Below are 18,825 nucleotides of genomic sequence, written 5' to 3'. Positions count from 1 at the left end.
TCCATGCTGTAACTGTAATTGCATTGACCACTTTCTCTGGCAGTTCCGTTACACAAACAAAACACCCTCTGTGTGGAAAAGTCGCCCCTCTGGTCACTTTTAAATCATTTTCCTCTCACCTTAAAATTATGCCCTCTAGCTTTGAACTCCCCAACTCTTGGGAAAAGACTTTTGCTATTCACCTTTTCTAGGCTCCTCATGGTTTTATATACCTCTGTAAGGTCAGTCCTCAACCTCAAATGCTCCAGTGGAAAAAGTCCCAGCTTATCCAGCCTCTCCTTGTAACTCAAAGTGTCCAGTTCCTGTAACATCCTTGTAAATCTTTTCTGCATCCTCTCCAATTTAATAATACGCTTCTTATAGCAGGGTGACCAGAATTGTACACAGTACTCTAAAAATGGCCTCACCAGCGCCCTGTATAACTGCAACATGATGTTCCAACTCCTATACTCAATTGTCTGAGCAGTGAAGGCAAGCGTACTAAACACATTCTTTACCACTCTGTCTACATGTGACAGAATAATCTCAGGCCAATGGCAGACTCCTTATTCTGAGATTGTGACATCTGTTTCCAGATTCCTCAGTCAGTGAAAGCACATTCTCAGCATCTACCCTGAAAAGTCCCTCGAGAATTTTACATTTCTCTGCTTCAGATTTCTAGCATCTGTTTTGTTGATTTTACCTGACCTAAATCAACAAGTGTTTCTCAAGCGACAGGCTCAATGGTGTATGTTTATTTCTTCAGAATTGTCAATCTCGCTCAAGCCCAGAGTCTGTGTTTTGAGTAAGAAGGATAAGGAAGTGTTTGGTTTCTACTTGCGAGAGGAGAATGGGAAGCTGGGACATATCATCAGGAATGTGAAGCCAGGCAGCTATGCTCAGTACGCTGGGCTCTTTGATGCTGACAGGGTATTAGAGGTAAATGGGGAGTACGTGGACAACACCGAACATTTCAAGGTGAGAGCTGAATTATGCTTTTGGTTCGTTTGTCACACCATTCCTCTGTCTGACTAGACAGTCCCCTGTCACAATTGATCGCTTGGAACCTGCCATACCCCTCGTTACATTAGAGCCAGTCTCAGTACCAGAAACCTGGCTGTCAGTGCCACATTCCCCTGAGAGTCCATTACTCCTTATATTTTCCAAAACAGCATACTTGTTTGAGATGGAAATAGCCACAAAAGACTTCTGCATGATCTGCTTCCCTCTCCTACCTTTCCTGGAGGTAACTCATTTTCCTGACTGTATCCTTGGTTTATCCCCCTCCCTGCAACTACCATCCATCTCACCACCCAGCTCCTGTAAATTCCTCATTGCCTCTAAGTGCCGCTGCAACCGATCCATGCGATCCAATAGGATTCACAACCAAACACACTTCCTGCAGATATAATCATCAGTAACATGGAAACTCTCCCTAATCTCCCATATCTAATAGGAAGAGCACATCACTGTACTAAAGGTCGTCTTTGTACCTTAACAATCTACAGACCCAGAAAATAACAGTTTTACTGCTCTAAAAAACACTCCTCCAGGCTAGCTTAGTACCTATGTTTTTATATTTTTAAAGTTTAATCAAGAGACAGATCTCAATAAAAACAAATAATCAAAAAAGAACACATTCTACTTATTATTGATGATTTACAAAAAACAAGTAAGGTTACACTTTAAAAAGCCATTTAGCTGCCCCACTGCCGTGAAATCGCACACACAGGTTTTTTTCTCCAAGATCGGCTGTGAATTTCACTGTTTGTTTATTTTTCTTAGAATAACTCCAATGTATATGGATTTCAGTAAGGCGTTTGATAAGGTTCCCCACGGTAGGCTATTGCACAAAATACGGAGGCATGGGATTGATGGTGATATAGCGGTTTGGATCAGAAATTGGCTAGCTGAAAGAAAATAGAAGGTGGTGGTTGATGGGAAATGTTCATCCTGGAGTTCAGTTACTATTGTGTACGGAAAGGATCTGTTTGGGGCCCACTGCTGTTTGTCCTTTTTATAAAACACCTGGATGAGGGTGTAGAAGGATGGGTTAGTAAAATTGCGGATGACACTAAGGTCGGTGTTGTTTTGGATAGTGCCAAAGGATGTTCTAGGTTACAAAGAGACATAGAAAAGCTGCAGAGGTGAGCTGATAGGTAGCAAATGGAGTTAAATGTGGAAAAGTGTGAGGTGATTCACATTGGAAGCAGCAACAGAAGTAAAGAGTACTGGACTAATGGTAAAATTCTTGGCAGTCTAGATGAGCCCAAAAATTTCTGTGTCCATGTACATAGATTCCTGAAAATTGCCACCCATGTTGATAGGGTTGTTAAAAAGGTATATGGTGTGTTAGCTTAAATTGGTAGAGGGATTGAGTTTTGGAGCCACAAGGTCATGTTGCAGCTGTACAAAACTCTGATGCGGCCGCACTTGGAGTATTGTGTACAGTTCTGGTCACCGCATTATGGGAAGGATTTTTTAGATTAGATTTACAGTGTGGAAACAGGCCCTTCGGCCCAACAAGTCCACACCGACCCGCCGAAGCGAAACCCACCCATACCCCTACATTTACCCCTTACCTAACACTACGGGCAATTTAGCATGGCCAATTCACCTGACCCGCACATCTTTGGACTGTGGGAGGAAACCGGAGCACCCGGAGGAAACCCACGCTGACACGGGGAGAACGTGCAAACTCCACACAGTCAGTCGCCTGAGTCGGGAATTGAACCCGGGTCTTCAGGCGCTGTGAGGCAGCAGTGCTAACCACTGTGCCACCGTGCCGCCCACACTGGATGTGGAAGCTTTGGAAAGGGTTCAGAGGAGATTTACTCAGATGTTGCTTGGTGTGGAGGGAAGGTCTTACGAGGAAAGGCTGAGGGACTTGAGGCTGTTTTCATTAGAGAGAAGAAGGTTGAGAGGTGACTTGATTGAGACATATAAGATAATCAGAGGGTTAGAAAAGGTGGACAGTGAGAGTCTTTTTCCTCAGATGGCGATGACTAGCATGAGGGGACATAGCTTTAAATTGGGGGGTGATAGATATAGGAGAAATGTCAGAGGTAGTTTCTTTTGTCAGAGAGTATTAGGGGCATGGAACACCCTGCCTGCAACAGTAGTAAACTCACCAACGTTAATGGCATTTAAATGGTCACTGGATAAACATATGGATGAAAATGGAATAATGTAGGAAAAAAAGGCTCCAGATTGATTCCACAGGTCAACGCATCATCCAGGGCCGAAGGGTTTGTACTGCGCTGTAATGTTCTAATCTAATTTAATTTACTCTTGAAGTATGAGTTATCTACCGACATAATTGTTGTAGCTTTAAATCTAATTTGATATTGTGTTCAGAACATTTGATTGATGATGACTACCAGCAGGGGGGGAGTAATAAAAATAATAATAGTCACTGCATAGGAAAGCTTATTGCATTGAAACAACTCAAGGTATTTCATTGACAGAGTCAGATAGTTTGAGAATGCAGTGATTGTTGTCAGCTTAAGAGTAAACACTTGTAATATAGCATTGGAATGGATGATGAGCTGCTGACATTGTTGTATCTTTTAGGAAAAAAAGAGAAAAAGAATGAAAGAGAGACAGAAATAAAGAGAGAGAAGTAAACTTAATTTGATTTAAGGTTTATTATCATGTGCACTGAAATACAGGAGCACAGTGAAATGTGTATAATGTTGCCACACATGCGTCATGTTAGGTATAGAGATACCCCGGGACAAAACTTAGATTAGATTAGATTAGACTTACAGTGTGGAAACAGGCCCTTCGGCCCAACAAGTCCACACCGACCCGCCGAAGCGAAACCCACCCATACCCCTACATTTACCCCTTGCCTAACACTACGGGCAATTTAGCATGGCCAATTTAGGTAGAAGTAGTAACGTCGGGAAACTAAGTTAAAAGTAAAATATTACAATTGGTTCTTCGTGTAAGTCAAAAAGAAACAAAGTTAAAAGTTATCATTACAATCCTCCCTAAATAAAGGAATAAAGGTAAAGGGCAGGTCGGGCAGTGGATAACATCTGATGATCTCAGGATGTCCCAGTGCACATTACAGCCAATGAAGTACATGTGAAGTCATCACTATTGTAATACGAGAAACATGGCCACCAATTTGGGCACAGCAAACTCCCGTAGACTATTATAACAAGTTGAAAATATTTAGTTTGCGATATTGAATGGACAAAGAGCGTCAAGCAAGGGAGAATTGTTCTACTGTTTAACATCCAATAGGGAGGCTAGGTAGGACATGTAATTAATATAGGTTTCCTGAAAGTAACATTGCGTTTGTATTGGTTTAGCTTTATTCTGTCACTAGCTCTCGAGGTGTGAGCTTGGGTTGGAACTGTGTGAATTTAATTGACGATTGGGCATTATTTACAGCATTTCCATCATGTTCCTGCCTGCTTCCCTGATACCATTTCAATGCTTGACAGGAGGAAACTACCCCTGAGCCTCCAACCTACTAAACTCTTTAGAATCTTTTGAAGACCAGAAAATATGGACCCAATTTACTCACAGGATATCCCTCTCATCCCAAGAACTAATCCAGTGAACCTCTGTTGGACCATTGCCAGTGCAAATTAATCCTTCCTTACGTATAAAAGACCAAAACTGAACACAGTAGCTGTGGTGAGGAGAGTGGCAAGGCAGGGGATGTGGAGGCCTTTCTGATCATGATGGCAGGACCTCATTTCAAGAATGGTCAGTAGGCTCCTCTCTAACAGGCAGCAGAGTCAGGGCATGAACAGTCAGCTTGAGCGCACAAGTGTCAGGAAACCATAGCTGGTCATCTGCTGTAGCTTTTCCCAGCTAACAGCATGGAACGGGAGATAACGTGCAGAGGGTGGAGAGCAAAAGGCATCAGACAACATGAAGTGAGGACAAATGTACTGAATGAGGAGATGGCAGCTCAGAGAAACAGACAGTGCAGGGTGGGAATAGCGCGGAGGGATGATGAGTGTGGGGTAGGGACAATGCAAGGTGATGGGAGTACAGAACAAGGGAAGAGACAACATCGCACAGCACCAGTGAGATGCAGCAAATTCCAAACCAGCAATAGACGATAGGTGCAGGAGTCGGCCATTCTGCCCTTTGAGGCCTGCACCACCATTCAATATGATCATGGCTGATCATCCTTAATCAGTATCCTGTTCCTGCCTTACCTCCATAACCCTTGATTCCACTATCCTTGAGAGCTCTATCCAACTCTTTCTTAAATGAATCCAGAGACTGGGCCTCCACTCCCCTCTGGGGCAGAGCATTCCACACAGCCACCACTCTCTGGGTGAAAAAGTTTCTCCTCATCTCTGTCCTAAATGGTCTACCTCATATTTTTAAGCTGCGTCCTCTGGTTCGGCACTCACCCATCAGCGGAAACATGTTTCCTGTTTCCAGAGTGTCCAATCCTTTAATAAGCTTATATGTCTCAATCAGACCCCCTCTCAGTCTTCTAAACTCAAGGGTATACAAGCCCAGTCGCTCCAATCTTTCAGCGTAAGGTAGTCCCGGCATTCCAGGAATTGACCTCGTGAACTTACGCTGCACTCCCTCAATAGCCAGAATGTCTTTTCTCAAATTTGGAGACCAGAACTACACACAGTACTCCAGGTGTGGTTTCACCAGGGCCCTGTACAGCTGCAGAAGCACCTCTTTGCTTCTATACTCAATCCCTCTTGTTATGAAGGCCAGCATGCTATTAGCTTTCTTCACTACCTGCTGTACCTGCATGCTTACCTTCATTGACTGGTGTACAAGAACACCCAGATCTCTCTGTACTGCCCCTTTACCTGAATTGATTCCATTGAGGTAGTAATCTGCCTTCCTGTTCTTGCCACCAAAGTGGATAACCATACATTTATCCACGTTAAACTGCATCTGCCATGTATCTCACCATTCACCTAACCTGTCCAGGTCACCCTGTAATCTCCTAACATCCTCCTCACATTTCACCCTACCACCCAGCTTAGTATCATCAGCAAATTTGCTAATGTTATTACTAATACCATCTTCTATATCATTAACATATGTTGTAAAAAGCTGCGGTCCCAGCACTGATCCCTGCGGTATCCCACTGGTCACTGCCTGCCATTCCAAAATGGAGCCGTTTATCACTACTCTTTGTTTCCTGTCAGCCAACCAAATTTCAATCCAAGTTAGTACTTTGCCCCCAGTACCATGCGCCCTAATTTTGCTCACTAACCTCCTATGTGGGACTTTATCAAAAGCTTTCTGAAAGTCCCGGTACACTACATCCACTGGATCTCACTCGTCCATCTTCAGAGTTACATCCTCAAAGAATTCCAGAAGATTAGTCAAGCATGATTTCCCCTTCAGAAATCCATGCTGACTCTGACCTATCCTGTTACTACTATCCAGATGTGTCGTAAATTTCATCCTTTATAATAGACTCCAGCATCTTTCCCACCACTGAGGTCAGACTAACTGGTCTATAATTTCCTGTTTTCTCTCTCCCACTTTTCTTAAAAAGTAGTACAACATTAGCCACCCTCCAATCCGCAGGAACTGATCCTGAATCTATCGAACTCTGGAAAATAATCCAACGCATCCACGATTTCTTGAGCCACCTCCTTCAGTACCCTGGGATATAGACCATCAGGCCCCAGGGACTTATCAACCTTCAGACCTAACAGTCTCTCCAACACCAATTCCTGGCAAATATAAATTCCCTTCAGTTCAGGTCCTTCAGCCACTGTTACCTCAGGGAGATTGCTTGTGTCTTCCCCAGTGAACATAGATCTGAAGAAACAATTCAATTCTTCTGCCATTTCTTTGTTCCCCGTAATATATTCCCCTGTTTCTGTCTTCAAAGGCCCAATTTTAGTCTTAACCATTTTTTTGCCTTTCACATACCTAAAAAAGCTTTTACTATCCTCCTTTATATTTCTGGCCAGTTTACCTTCATACCTCATTTTTCTCTGTGTATTTCCTTCTTAGTAATCCTCTGTTGTTCTTTAAAAGCTTCCCAGTTCTCCATTTTCCCACTTATCTTTGCTATGTTATACTTTTTCTCTTTTAACTTTATATTTTTCTTAACTTCCCTCGTCAGCCATGGCATCTCATGCCTCCTCCTAGGATCTTTCTTCCTTTTTGGAATGAACTGATCCTGCATCTTCTGCATTATACACAGAAATATACGCCATTGTTCCTCCACTGTCATCCCTGCTAAGGTATTGCACCATTGAACTTTGGCCAGCTCCTCCCTCATAGCCCCATAGTTCCCTTTATTCAACAGAAATATTGTCACTTCCGATTGTACCCTCTCCCTCTGAAATTGCAGATTGAAGCTTGTTGTATTATGGTCACTACTTCCCAATGGCTCCTTCACTTCGAGGTCCCTAATCAATTCTGGTTCGTTGCACAATACCAGATCCAGAATTGCCTTCTCCCTGGTTGGCTCCAGCACTAGCTGTTCTAAGAATCCATCTCGGCAGCACTCCACAAAGTCTCTTTCTTGAGGTCCAATACCATCCTGATTCTCCCAGTCTACCTGCATGTTGAAATCCCCCATGACAACTGTAGTAACATCTTTGCGACAGGCCAATTTCAGCTCCTGATTTAACTTACATCTGACATCCAGACTACTGTTTGGGGGCCTGTAGATAACTCCCAAGAAGGTCTTTTTACCCTTAGAATTAGCAACCCCACAACACGACACCTTGGAGCAAATTATGCCTTACTTCATCGGCACTGCCCCTTAACTCATTAGTCTTCAAAGGATGAGTTTTAGTCACTTAGATGCTCAGTGATTCAATAATGCATGAACCTGAGATTAATGGATTTTAGAAGAATCAAGTAAAAGAGGATGTGTGGGAAAGACTAGATCAGGTAGAAGATTGGTCATGAACTTATTGCATGGGAGAACAGCCTTAAAGGTCAGATAGTTTCCACTGCTCCTTTGCCTTACACTCTCAGGCTCTTAAGGAAATGCCTTTGAGCCAAAGAAAATATCTTTCAAAAGTAAGTTTGGTGTTCCTAATACGTTTCCTATCCTCTTCACGGCAGGTGGTAGAGAAAATAAGGCTAAGTGGGAACAAAGTCACCTTTCTGGTTGTTGATGGGACTACCTATGAAGATGCAAAAATGAGGAATCTGAACATTGCAGAGCTTATACAGTCTGATATCCAGGCCCCGTGTGACAAATCACGAATGTGTTATGTGGAAAGAGGCCCAAATGGGTTTGGCTTTGAACTGTGCTCTTCCAAAGGTAATTTTTTCCTCAGTTGTTCTCTTTGTGTCTCACGAACCTCTTCCCCACCCTCCACCCTCCCACCTTTGCTGAATCCCCCACCAGTCTGTTCCATAAGCAACTATTCTAGAATCTGACTAGTTTCTCTACTTTAGCTGAACTAGATGCCAGGTCAAGATTAGAGTGGTGCTGGAAAAGCACAACAGGTCAGGCAGCATCTGAGGAGCAGGACAATCGACGTTTCGGGCAAAAGTCCTTCATCAGAAATCTAGATGCCCCACTCCCCTAACCACTCCACCACCAAGGTGGCACATTTCCACCTCTGTAATATCACTCAGTTTTGCCTCTGCCTCAGCTCATCTGCTGCTGTGCTTTTGTTATCTCTAGATCCATTCATTCTCTGTTATCCCTCAGTGTTCCATATCCCAGCCTCTATAATGAGGACACCATGCTGTCCAGGTGTTAACTTGCACCATATCCTGTTCAAGCTCAAGCCTCTGCTTGCTGGCCTAAATAAAAATTATCACCTTTCTTTCCTAATCTCTTTGCCTGCTCCTATCTCTGTAACCTGCAGCAGCCCAACAACCCTCTGAAATCTTCTTGCTCCTTCAAATTTTGCCCATTCCTGCTTTTAATCGTGCATACCTGAGTCGTGCATACACTCCCCACACCTCACACCCTCTTTCCACCTTAATGCCACTCCTTAAACTTACCTCTTTAAAGTTAAAATAAACACACAACACCAGGTTATAGTCCAACGGGTTTACTTGGAAATATAAGTTTTCGGAGCACTGCTCCATTGTCGGTATCTACCTGTTGTGTGATTTTTAACTTTGTCCACCCCAGTCCAACACCGGCACCTCCACTTGAGGCACCATTCTGTTAATAGCTCCTTATGTGACTCTGTCAAATTTTGTCTGATCATGTACCTATTTAGCACTTTGAGATTGCATTAAAAGCATTAAATAAATTCAAGTTATTGTAATTATCATTTGATGCATGCCCCTATCTCCTGCAGTGCTGGTTATTGCTAGACATGGGGACCACTGAGCCAGTACTATGAGCTTCAATTGCCTATTTATCCCTTTAATCTTGAGAGACCAGTTGTAGCATCACAACCAAAACTGATTCAGAGTTTATATTCTAACACTGGGACCAGAGAGCGACTGAACGACAATCTCAAATTCTGGCTGGCCTCTCCTCTCGCCTGGCTAAACAATGCAGCCAATTATTTAACACAGTGCTGGACTTGAGCTAACTTTCCGGCACTGACTCGTACATTTACTCAGCCAACTGTTAGCCAGGCACTGGGTGAGACTATATTGAAAAATCGGGCATGATTCCAGATTCAGAAACCTGACATTGTCCTCTGCTGGTGTTTCTCAATATCTTCCTGTGGCTGGAAGGTGACAGTGACGCTTACTTGAAGCTAAGTAGCAAAAGGGTTATTGTAACTTAGGATGATGGTGTAAGCTGGGCAACATGGAATTGGAGGTCCATCGCTGTGTTGCCCAAGTTTCATTTGTTGACTTCAATGGAGAGAAAATTTGAAAACTAATGTCAGTAATAAAACTAATAATTTATAAGAAGTGTGGTAAAAGGAGGACTGGGATAATTAAGGGACATAAAGGGGATTTACACATGTAGGAAGGGGCATGGCTGAGGAGCTAAATAGTACATTGCATTTGTCCTTACTAAGGACGTTGATGAAAGAGGGAGGAGCTGAGACACTGGATTAGCTAGAAGTTCGTAAAGAGGAGGAGGTATCAGAATGCCACATGGACCTAGCTGAGTAACACTAATAGAGAATCTGTCAGGACATGACAAGCCAAATTACTTCCTAATGTGCTGTGACCATTCTGTGATTCTCTCAAAATATAATTTGATATTGTCTGCTTTAAACCATTGCCCAAAGTTAACATAACTTAAAGATTATGAACTTGTATTCATCTTGAATGAATGAAGGTGCCAAGGCTCCATTTACATTGAGCGTCCATTCCAAAGGACCAGCAGAGAAAGGTGGAGTGAAGTCAGAGGACACACTGATTGAAGTTAATGGAGTCAACGTGGAAGATTGCACCTATCGACAAGTTGAGAAACTGGTAATGAATCTCAGCAGTCTTTATTCCATTTGATATGGGCTTCTTATTGCACGATGGAACTAATATACTGCAAACACCATGACCAGCTAAGGAAGACCCAGTCTCTTTTTAAAAAAGTGCATTGGGACTCAAATGTTTAGTCTTGCTGAGTGGATAGATTTCTCACCTCTTAGTCTGATGATCATGAGCAAAGAAATCAAAGAACTCCAGTTACTGGAAAGTTCTGAAGAAGGGTGACTGGACCGTAACTGGACAGCACTTTCTGTGCTTTATGCCTCTATGACTCTATGACATGAAATGTTCACTCCGTTTTCTCTCCACAGGTGCTGCTGGAACCGCTGAGTTTTTCCAGCAATTTCTGTTTTTGATCATGAGCATAAGTTTAATATTTGAGCACCTCCTTGAAGCTGAACATGCAGTGCAAAAAAAAAGCAGGGGAATTGAATGAAGATGTAATACTTTAGCTAGTGGCCATTGTGAAAACTGTGCACAGTTATTGATTACTTTTGAGAAAAATTTTGTTTGTGCATCTGAGCACAAACTGTGCAATTGTGAATCCTTTCCCCCCTCTCCCAATTAGTAACTTCACATCAAACAAAATTCAGTGTTACTATTAATGGTTCCAGCTGTGTCATGTCTTAGAGAGTACTCCCTTAAATTTGAATCATTGGTGACAGGGAATGATGGTAATTCTAGATCATAGGAACCTAATTTTGGGGAAAGAACACATGAATTAGGAGCAGGAAGAGGCATTGGCCCTTCAAACCTTCTCTGGCAGATTCTATTATTCCAAATTGCAGCCTATCACCAACAGCCTTTCCTATGAACTTTTGTTTATCAGGAATCTCTCTGCCTCCCTGGGGTCGGGGAGTCCAGAACTAGAGGGCATAGGTTTAGGGTGAGAAGGGAACGATATAGGAGACCTAAGGGACAACTTTTTCGTGCAGAGGGTGGTACATGTATGAAACGAGCTGTCAGAGGAAGTGGTGGAGGCTGGTACAACTGCAACATTTAAGAGGCATTTGGATGGGTATATGAATAGGAAGGGTTTGGAGGGATATGGGTCGGGTGCTGGCAGGTGGGACTAGGTTGAGTTGGGATATCTGATCGGCATGGACGGGTTGGACCAAAGGGTCTGTTTCCGTGCTGTACATCTCTATGACTCTATGACTCTTACTTTAAATAGAGTCAAATTCTGCTTCTACTGCCATTTTGTCTCCAGACCCCCACCAGTGTAGCTCACCACCTCACCTTCTCAAGGGAAATTCAGAAAGATTTAATAAATAGCCTGGCTCACACTACGCTTTCCAATGAACGAAAAACAATATGGATGGATGAGCTTATAAAGCTAGATGAGAGAAGTCAGGCAGTATTTTTACATTCAGTTTTGCAACTCTGTGCTGTACTTTGCCAGGGAAAGCATTAGATTGACAATATAAATATGTTTAAGGAGCTTCTTTGGACACAGATGGGCCCTCAGGCTTTGATCACAACGTGAAGCAATGGGATTGTAATCACCCAAAAATAACTCTGGTTCTTATACAGGTCATTCTGCTATAACATGACAGTTGTGTTCCTCTGTGACCTTGCTCTATAGAAAATCGCGCTGTAGAAGATCGCTAATAGAAAATCACTTCACCTGTTCAGTAGAAAGTTTGTATTATCCAAACAACGTCTCAATTGCATGATAGTAAATTTGCACCGAAGAAACCTTTGTTAAAGCAGAACTACCCTCTATCCTGACTTTTTACCCTTTTTCTCCAAAGAAATTATCGTCAACGCCAAACCCAGGTAAGGGAGTCAGAGGATATCAGGGATGGACCGAAATGTGGAGTTGAGCCCACAATCAGATCAGCCATCATGTTATTGAATGGTGGAGAAGGTTTGAGGGGGTGAATGGCCTACTCCTGTTCACGTGTTTATATGTTAGCATAGGACAGCTGCACCCAATATTATATAACATTATAAAAACTGGAAGAACTAGGAATGCTATAAATCAGAAACACAGATAGAAATTGCTGGAAAAACTCAACAGGTCTGTCAGCATCTGTGGAGAAAAATCAGAGTTAACCTTTCAGGTTGAGTAACTCTCCCTCAGGATGTTCTGAGGACTCTGAACATCTCGACCTGAAATGTTCACTGATTTCTCTCCACAGATGCGAACAGACCTGCTGAACTTTTCCAGCAATTTCTGTTTTTTGTTTCTGATGTAACTTTGTAGCTGAAATGGAAGAAACATTCCTCATAAATACAGATCAGAAAGATATTATGGATACATTCTTTAATGCTGAGAAAGTCTTACCTTTTCATTTGAACCTTCAAAGAGCAGCTTCTGTCAATATACAGCTAGCTAGGTAAAATGCCAGCTTTACTTAAAGGATTCATACAGTCTCCCAAAAAACAAATGAGAAAATTGGTAGGAGGATACATCAAAATGCACGCATGGTAGCTACAGTCAAGTAAGTACCAGAAAATATTTAACTTGGCTTGTATTGACTAATGTAAGACATGCCTGTGTTTACTACTAGATGAAACAAAGTGGAGACTCAGTAACTTTATTGGTTGCTGATCAGAGGACACATGCTTACTATCAAGCCAAAGGCATCAGGATTATTCCAGCTATGGCCTGCTTCAAACACTTGCCATTCAAGCCACGAAAACTCTATTTGGTGAAAGGAAGTTGTGGCTATGGATTCCTGTTGAAAACCGAGAGAAAAATGTCAGGGACGTACGGTAAGGGGCTGATTGTAGACAGGAAACTGTTAATGAGTCTCCCAGGATTGAACTGTGATGAGTTTAAGATGAATTGCACACATTTCTCCATCTGCCTCCTGCACTCCCTTCCTTTTGTGTTACTCCTCCCTCTTCTCGCTCATTCATCCAACAAGCCACCTTCGTGTCCAATCTACAATCAATCCAGAATCGGGCCACAATCTTAAAACGATAGTTAAGCTAATTAGGTGTGAAATGAGCAAACACTGCCATAAAAGGAATGGTGAAGATCTGGAACTGTCTCCTTCCACAAAGATTCTGTATACTGGAGGGGGTCACTTGTACACTTGTGTGTATGCATGTTTAGTTGGAATTTTCAAGTATGAAATCAATGGCTTGTTGGGAATGAGTAGATCTCCTTCTGTAGTGTCTATCAAACACTCTCATTGTGGGTGCTGCACAGGTTAAGTATCGAGTATATCCATCTCGATATCTCCCCACAAACAAAAACCATAACAACAATAAGTGATATTAATGTTAAAGGTTTAAAAAAACATTGTTGGTAAGATATTTGACTTGTCAAATTACTTGAATGTTTGTACAGTAAATTGACACTGAGAATAATTGAAGCCATGTTGTTGGCAATTGTTTAAGGTTCATTCACTTTGCATTCAATTTTCAATGGAAACACAACAAGAAGTATATTGGCTGGTTTGAACATTAGCTTAAAAGAGTATCCTCAACAGAAGAAATGTGAACCTTCCATTTTGACAAGCATCCAACAGGGAAACAGTTCCAGGCAATGGAGATTTGAAAAGCTCTCCATTACCTGGGGCTCTTTTTGCTTCATATTTGGGTCTGTTGTAGCTCGTTGTGAATAATCAACAATCCATTATCATTGCATCATAATAGGACTAGAGTGGTAGAAGGGGAATCGACTAGATCTTGGTCTTTCATCATTCAGCAGTTTTCTTTGTCCCTTCTTATGATAAATTTCATGAGCGAAGTTAATCAGCCAAAGCCAATTTGTTGTGCACTCCTGATGACCATCATTTTGTCTTGGTCACCACGCCTTGACTGACTTATATTCCAGCTCAGTCTTTGTGGGAAGTGGATGCTGGAAGTCCAGCAGAGAGATGTGGGATGAAGGAAGGAGACCATCTGCTGGCTGTAAACAGGGAGAGCATTGAGGGACTACATCATGACGCGGTGGTGAGGAAGATCAGGGAAAGTGGCAATCAAGCCACCTTCATAGTCATCAGTTCTGAAGAAGATAATTATTTCACATCTGTGAGTATTTCACTGCTTTAAGCCTTTCGCCACTCAATTTTTATCTACTGAAAACAATAGGTGTCACTTTTTATTCTCTGTATTATGTGAAAGGAACAATTTACAGCAAAGATTTTCTACCTTGATAAGACATAGTCTATAAAGATCAACTACAGCTGTAGGTAGAGATTCCTGCCTAGCAATGTTGCTAATGGAAAATATTGAGGAAACTTCACTCAGGATCTAACCAACACTGTGCCTCCTCTGGAATAGTTTGATGGGAACAGTGTAGAGGACTGTCTGATTAATAAAAGATAGAGAGTTGAGGTAAGATAGGCATTTTCAACATGGCAACCTGTAACTGGAAAACTTTTTTCACTGGAGTGTAGGAGGTTGAAAAGTGACCTTGTAGAGGTTTATAAAATCATGAGGGGTATAGATAGGGTGAATGGTAGGTATTTTTTCCCTAGAATGGGGGATTCCAAAATTAGGGGGCATATTTTGATGCTGAGAGGAGAGAAATCTAAAAAAAGACTTGGGGGCAATTTTTTAGACAAAGGGTGGTTCATGTGTGGAATGAGGTGGTGGATGTGAGCACAGTTACTGCAGTTAAAAAAACACTTAGGTACATGAATAGTACAGGCTTGGAGGGGTATTGGCCAGGAGCAGGCAGGTGGGACTAGTTTAGTTTGGGATTATGTTCAGCATGAACTGATTGGGCCAAAGGGTCTGTTTCCATGCTGGATGACTCTGTGAGCAGCTCAGGGATTAGTGCTGGGCCCACAACTATATGCAGGAAATATTATCAAATGAACAAGAGAAGTGATTGTAGTATGGTGACAAGGTTTGTGGGTGACACAAAAATAGTCGGGAAGGCAATTGCTGAGGGTGATACAAAGAGTCTGCAGTGGGATATAAAGAGGTGAACTGAGTGGGCAAGAACATGGCAGATGGAATATAATGTGGCAAAATGTGAGGTTATACACTTTAACAGAAAGAATAGAAGAGCTGAATATTATCCAAATGGAGAAAAGAAAAGCAGAAAATTGCAGCACGGAGGGATTTGGGAGACTTCATGCGCGAATCAAAAAATTCAGCAGGTAATTGGAAAGGCTAACAAAATGTTGGTCTTTAATAGAGAGGGAATGGAATATAAAAATAGGGAATACATTGGATGTTAGACATCTGAAACAAGCACACTGAGAATGCTGGAGAAACTCAGCAAGTCTGGCTGCATCTGTAGAGAGCAATCAGTCTTAATACTTTGAATCCAGTATGATTCTATGAATGTTAATTCCGTTCCCCTCTCCATTAGAAACAGGGATGTCTCATTAAAACTATACTCCGCACAAGCCAGACCAGTTGTACTGCAAACAATGTTGGTCCCCTTATCTAAGATATACTGGCACTGGAGGCGGTCCGGAAAAGATTCACCAGGTTGATCCTGAACATGGAGGGATTTTCTTCTGAGGAGGGGTTGAACGGATTGAGCTTGTATTGATTTGAGTTGAGAAGCATGAATAGCAACCTGATTGTAACATGTAAGATTCTACGGGGTCAGGCAGTATCTGTGGAGAGAAATCAGAGTTAATGTTTTTGGTCGAGTGACCCTTCCTCAGAACTTTCCTCAGATGCTGCCAGATCTGCTGAGCTTTTCCAACAATTTGTGTTTTTGTATTTGATTTATAGCATCTGCAGTTCTTTCAGGTTTTAAGGTACTTAAGGGGCTTTACGGGATAGATGCTGAGAAGGTTTGTTTTCCCTTGTGGGAGAATCTAGGACCAGAGGGCATAATCTTACAGTAAGGGGTTGGGGGCGGGGGGAGAGAGAATTACTTCTCTCAGAGGGAAGAGGATCATTGGAATTGTTTACCACAGAGGGTTATTGAGATTGGGTCATTAAGTATGTCTGAGGCTGAGATTGATTTTTAATCAGTAAAAGAATCAATGGTTATGGGGAAAAGTCAGGAAAGTTGAGGATTATCAGATCAGCCATGATCTCACTGAAGGGTGGAGCAGGTTCGATGGGCTGAATGGCCTACCTCTGGTCTGTCATCTATAGGAGCTTTACTCTCTTCTCTGTACCTGCTGTGGGAGGGTTTCATGGTAGTAGTGGAGAAGTATCTTTACTTTGTATCTAACCTGGTATTTACCCAAGGAAGTTCATTTTAAACCGAAACCATTCCAACCATCAAACTTTGGAAGAAAGAAATTACTTCAGAGGAGTGCAGTGGCTGCATTTTTAATGTTACTAAGATGTTTCCCCCATTAATGAGAGCAATTTAGGACAAGCATTCAGTATGTATTAGATCAGGAGGAGCATCATGGATTAGGAGGATGTGAATGGTTGCCTGGACAGCACTGAACTCAACTCTATTGTCAAAAGTGCTTCGTAGTGAGATATAGAAGCAAGAAAGAGCAGGGACTAGATGAGTAATCACAGGAACAGGAGAGGGCCATTCAGCCCCTTTATCCTATTTTACCATTCGATGAGAAGTGGCTGATCTTCAGCCTAACTTTTTACACAGGCAAATAAAATCTCCATTCCAACATAGAGATAGAAAATAGGACCAAAAATAGACCATTCAGCCCCTTGAGCCTGTTTTGTCAATCAATAAAACCATGGTTGATCTATTTGCATTTTGAATTCCACATTCCCATTGTCTCTGATGACCTTTGATTCCCCTTTCTGACAAGAACCTACTCACCTCTTGCTGAAAAAATATTAAGTAAATAAAGCTGGATAATGTCAACATTTTTGGATCACATACAGAAAAATAATGTGCAAGATTCTGGCAGAAATGACCAGTTGAACCTTTAAATTGAACCCACACCAAAATAGCTGGTGCATTTGAATTAAATACCAACTTCCCTCCCCAGCCACCTCTGCTCTTTCCTGTCTCCACCCTCTCTCCTTTACTTCCTTATCCCTCCATCGCTCCTCCTCCCCACTTCTTCCACCCCTCACATCCACCTCCACCCATCCAGGATGTACATAATCAATTTGACAATAACTAAGTTGATCAATAAAAAATAAAAGCATTTGAGAAACTCAATACTCAGTGAAATGAACGTTAGTGAGAAAGTGCTGGAGAATCTCAGTAGATCATGGCATCTGTCATTGCACCAGTTCCAAAGAAGACTCATACCCGATTCAAAATGTTAACTCTGTTTCACTCTGTACAGATGCTGCCAAACCTGCTGAGTTTCTCTGACAATTTCTGATTTTATTTCAGATTTCCAACATCTGCAGTATTTTGCTTTCATAGTGTGTGATTTTTTTTGGGTCCTAAGTACCATATCAAGGTACTGTTCATATGGTACACATTATTTTTATGTTAATGAGTACTAGGAGACTAGTGAACGTAACGTGAGCTAACAAACCCTTTAATTTGTCCAATGTAGTTGGGTTTGTCCCCTTTAATTTGTATGAATGATGATGTTGAAGAACAAATGGAATCGAAACAGACAACTGAGAGCCGTTTGCCACTTGAACAAGCTCCCCCTTCTCTGTGCCACTCCACAGCTCAACAAGCAACTGGTCCCAAAGCAAGGCTTTGCCATTTGGTGAAAGGCTCATCCGGATATGGATTTCAAATTTACTGCATCACAGATGAGCCTGGAATTTATATCCAAGAGGTTAGTTTCCCCCTCTTACAATTGAAAGAAGACTGCTGTTTTAATGTTGCTGCTAAGGAGAGTTGCTGATACCCACACTTACAAAAGCATTTGTCAATGGAAATGATTAAGACAACTTTTGGGACTGTTTTGTAAGAAATGTGGGCACTGCTGGCTAGGCTGGTGTTTATTGTCCACCCCAATTGTCCCACGAGGAGGTGGCCATGTCCTTCCTGAGCCACTGAGGCCCCTGTGACCAAGGTGCTCCCTCATTAGTGAGTTAAAAATCACACAACACCAGGTTATAGTCCAACAGGTTTAATTGGAAGCACACTAGCTTTCGGAGCGACGCTCCTTCATCAGGTGATAGTCACCTGATGAAGGAGCGTCGCTCCGAAAGCTAGTGCTTCCAATTAAACCTGTTGGACTATAACCTGGTGTTGTGTGATTTTTAACTTTGTACACCCCAGTCCAACACTGGCATCTCCAAGTCCTCACTAATTAGGAAGTGTAAGGATTTTGATATAACAATGTTGAATGGAGATATATGTACAAGACTCTGAACAAGTTCTGTTCAGCTGTCATCCCTATGCTCACTGACTTACATTGACTCCTGGACCAGAGACACTCCAATTTTAAAATTCTTATCCTTGTTTTCAATTGTAATTTTGATTGTTGGTGCATTCCTCGATTTCTTTTCACTCTGTCATTTTTTTGCCATCTCCTAACCCTTATTTCTCATATTACTAATTATCTGTCCTACTTTGACTTACCTTTTGTAATTCCTCATTTGCTTTCTTTCCTCCACTATTTCGTTAAAACCCCTGTTATGAAGGTGTCGAGGTGTACTGTAACTTTAAGAGAGTTGAAGGACTTAGCAAGCACACAGAGTGCTGGAGAATTTACAATGTGACAT

At 42.0% G+C, this 18,825-nt stretch overlaps 1 protein-coding gene across 2 annotated transcripts in view; it reads left to right on the top strand.

Moving 5' to 3' along the window:
- nherf4a (NHERF family PDZ scaffold protein 4a) overlaps positions 1–18,825 on the top strand; it is a 51,217-nt gene that overhangs the window by 24,740 nt on the left and 7,652 nt on the right. Inside the window, exons 4-9 of one of the 2 annotated variants that reach the window (XM_060846853.1) lie at positions 746–957; positions 8,026–8,227; positions 10,175–10,311; positions 12,840–13,044; positions 14,117–14,313; positions 17,697–17,930. In XM_060846853.1, the coding sequence (XP_060702836.1) occupies positions 746–957; positions 8,026–8,227; positions 10,175–10,311; positions 12,840–13,044; positions 14,117–14,313; positions 17,697–17,930 (1,187 nt within the window). The remainder of the gene's footprint in view (positions 1–745; positions 958–8,025; positions 8,228–10,174; positions 10,312–12,839; positions 13,045–14,116; positions 14,314–17,696; positions 17,931–18,825) is intronic. The other variant, XM_060846854.1, reaches the window with a different exon arrangement.

Source organism: Hemiscyllium ocellatum, chromosome 29 (genome assembly GCF_020745735.1).
Source record: "Hemiscyllium ocellatum isolate sHemOce1 chromosome 29, sHemOce1.pat.X.cur, whole genome shotgun sequence".
Classification (NCBI taxonomy): Eukaryota; Metazoa; Chordata; class Chondrichthyes; order Orectolobiformes; family Hemiscylliidae; genus Hemiscyllium; species Hemiscyllium ocellatum.
The sequence above is the reverse complement of the archived record's forward strand: the minus strand, read 5'-3'. Positions and strand labels throughout refer to the sequence as shown.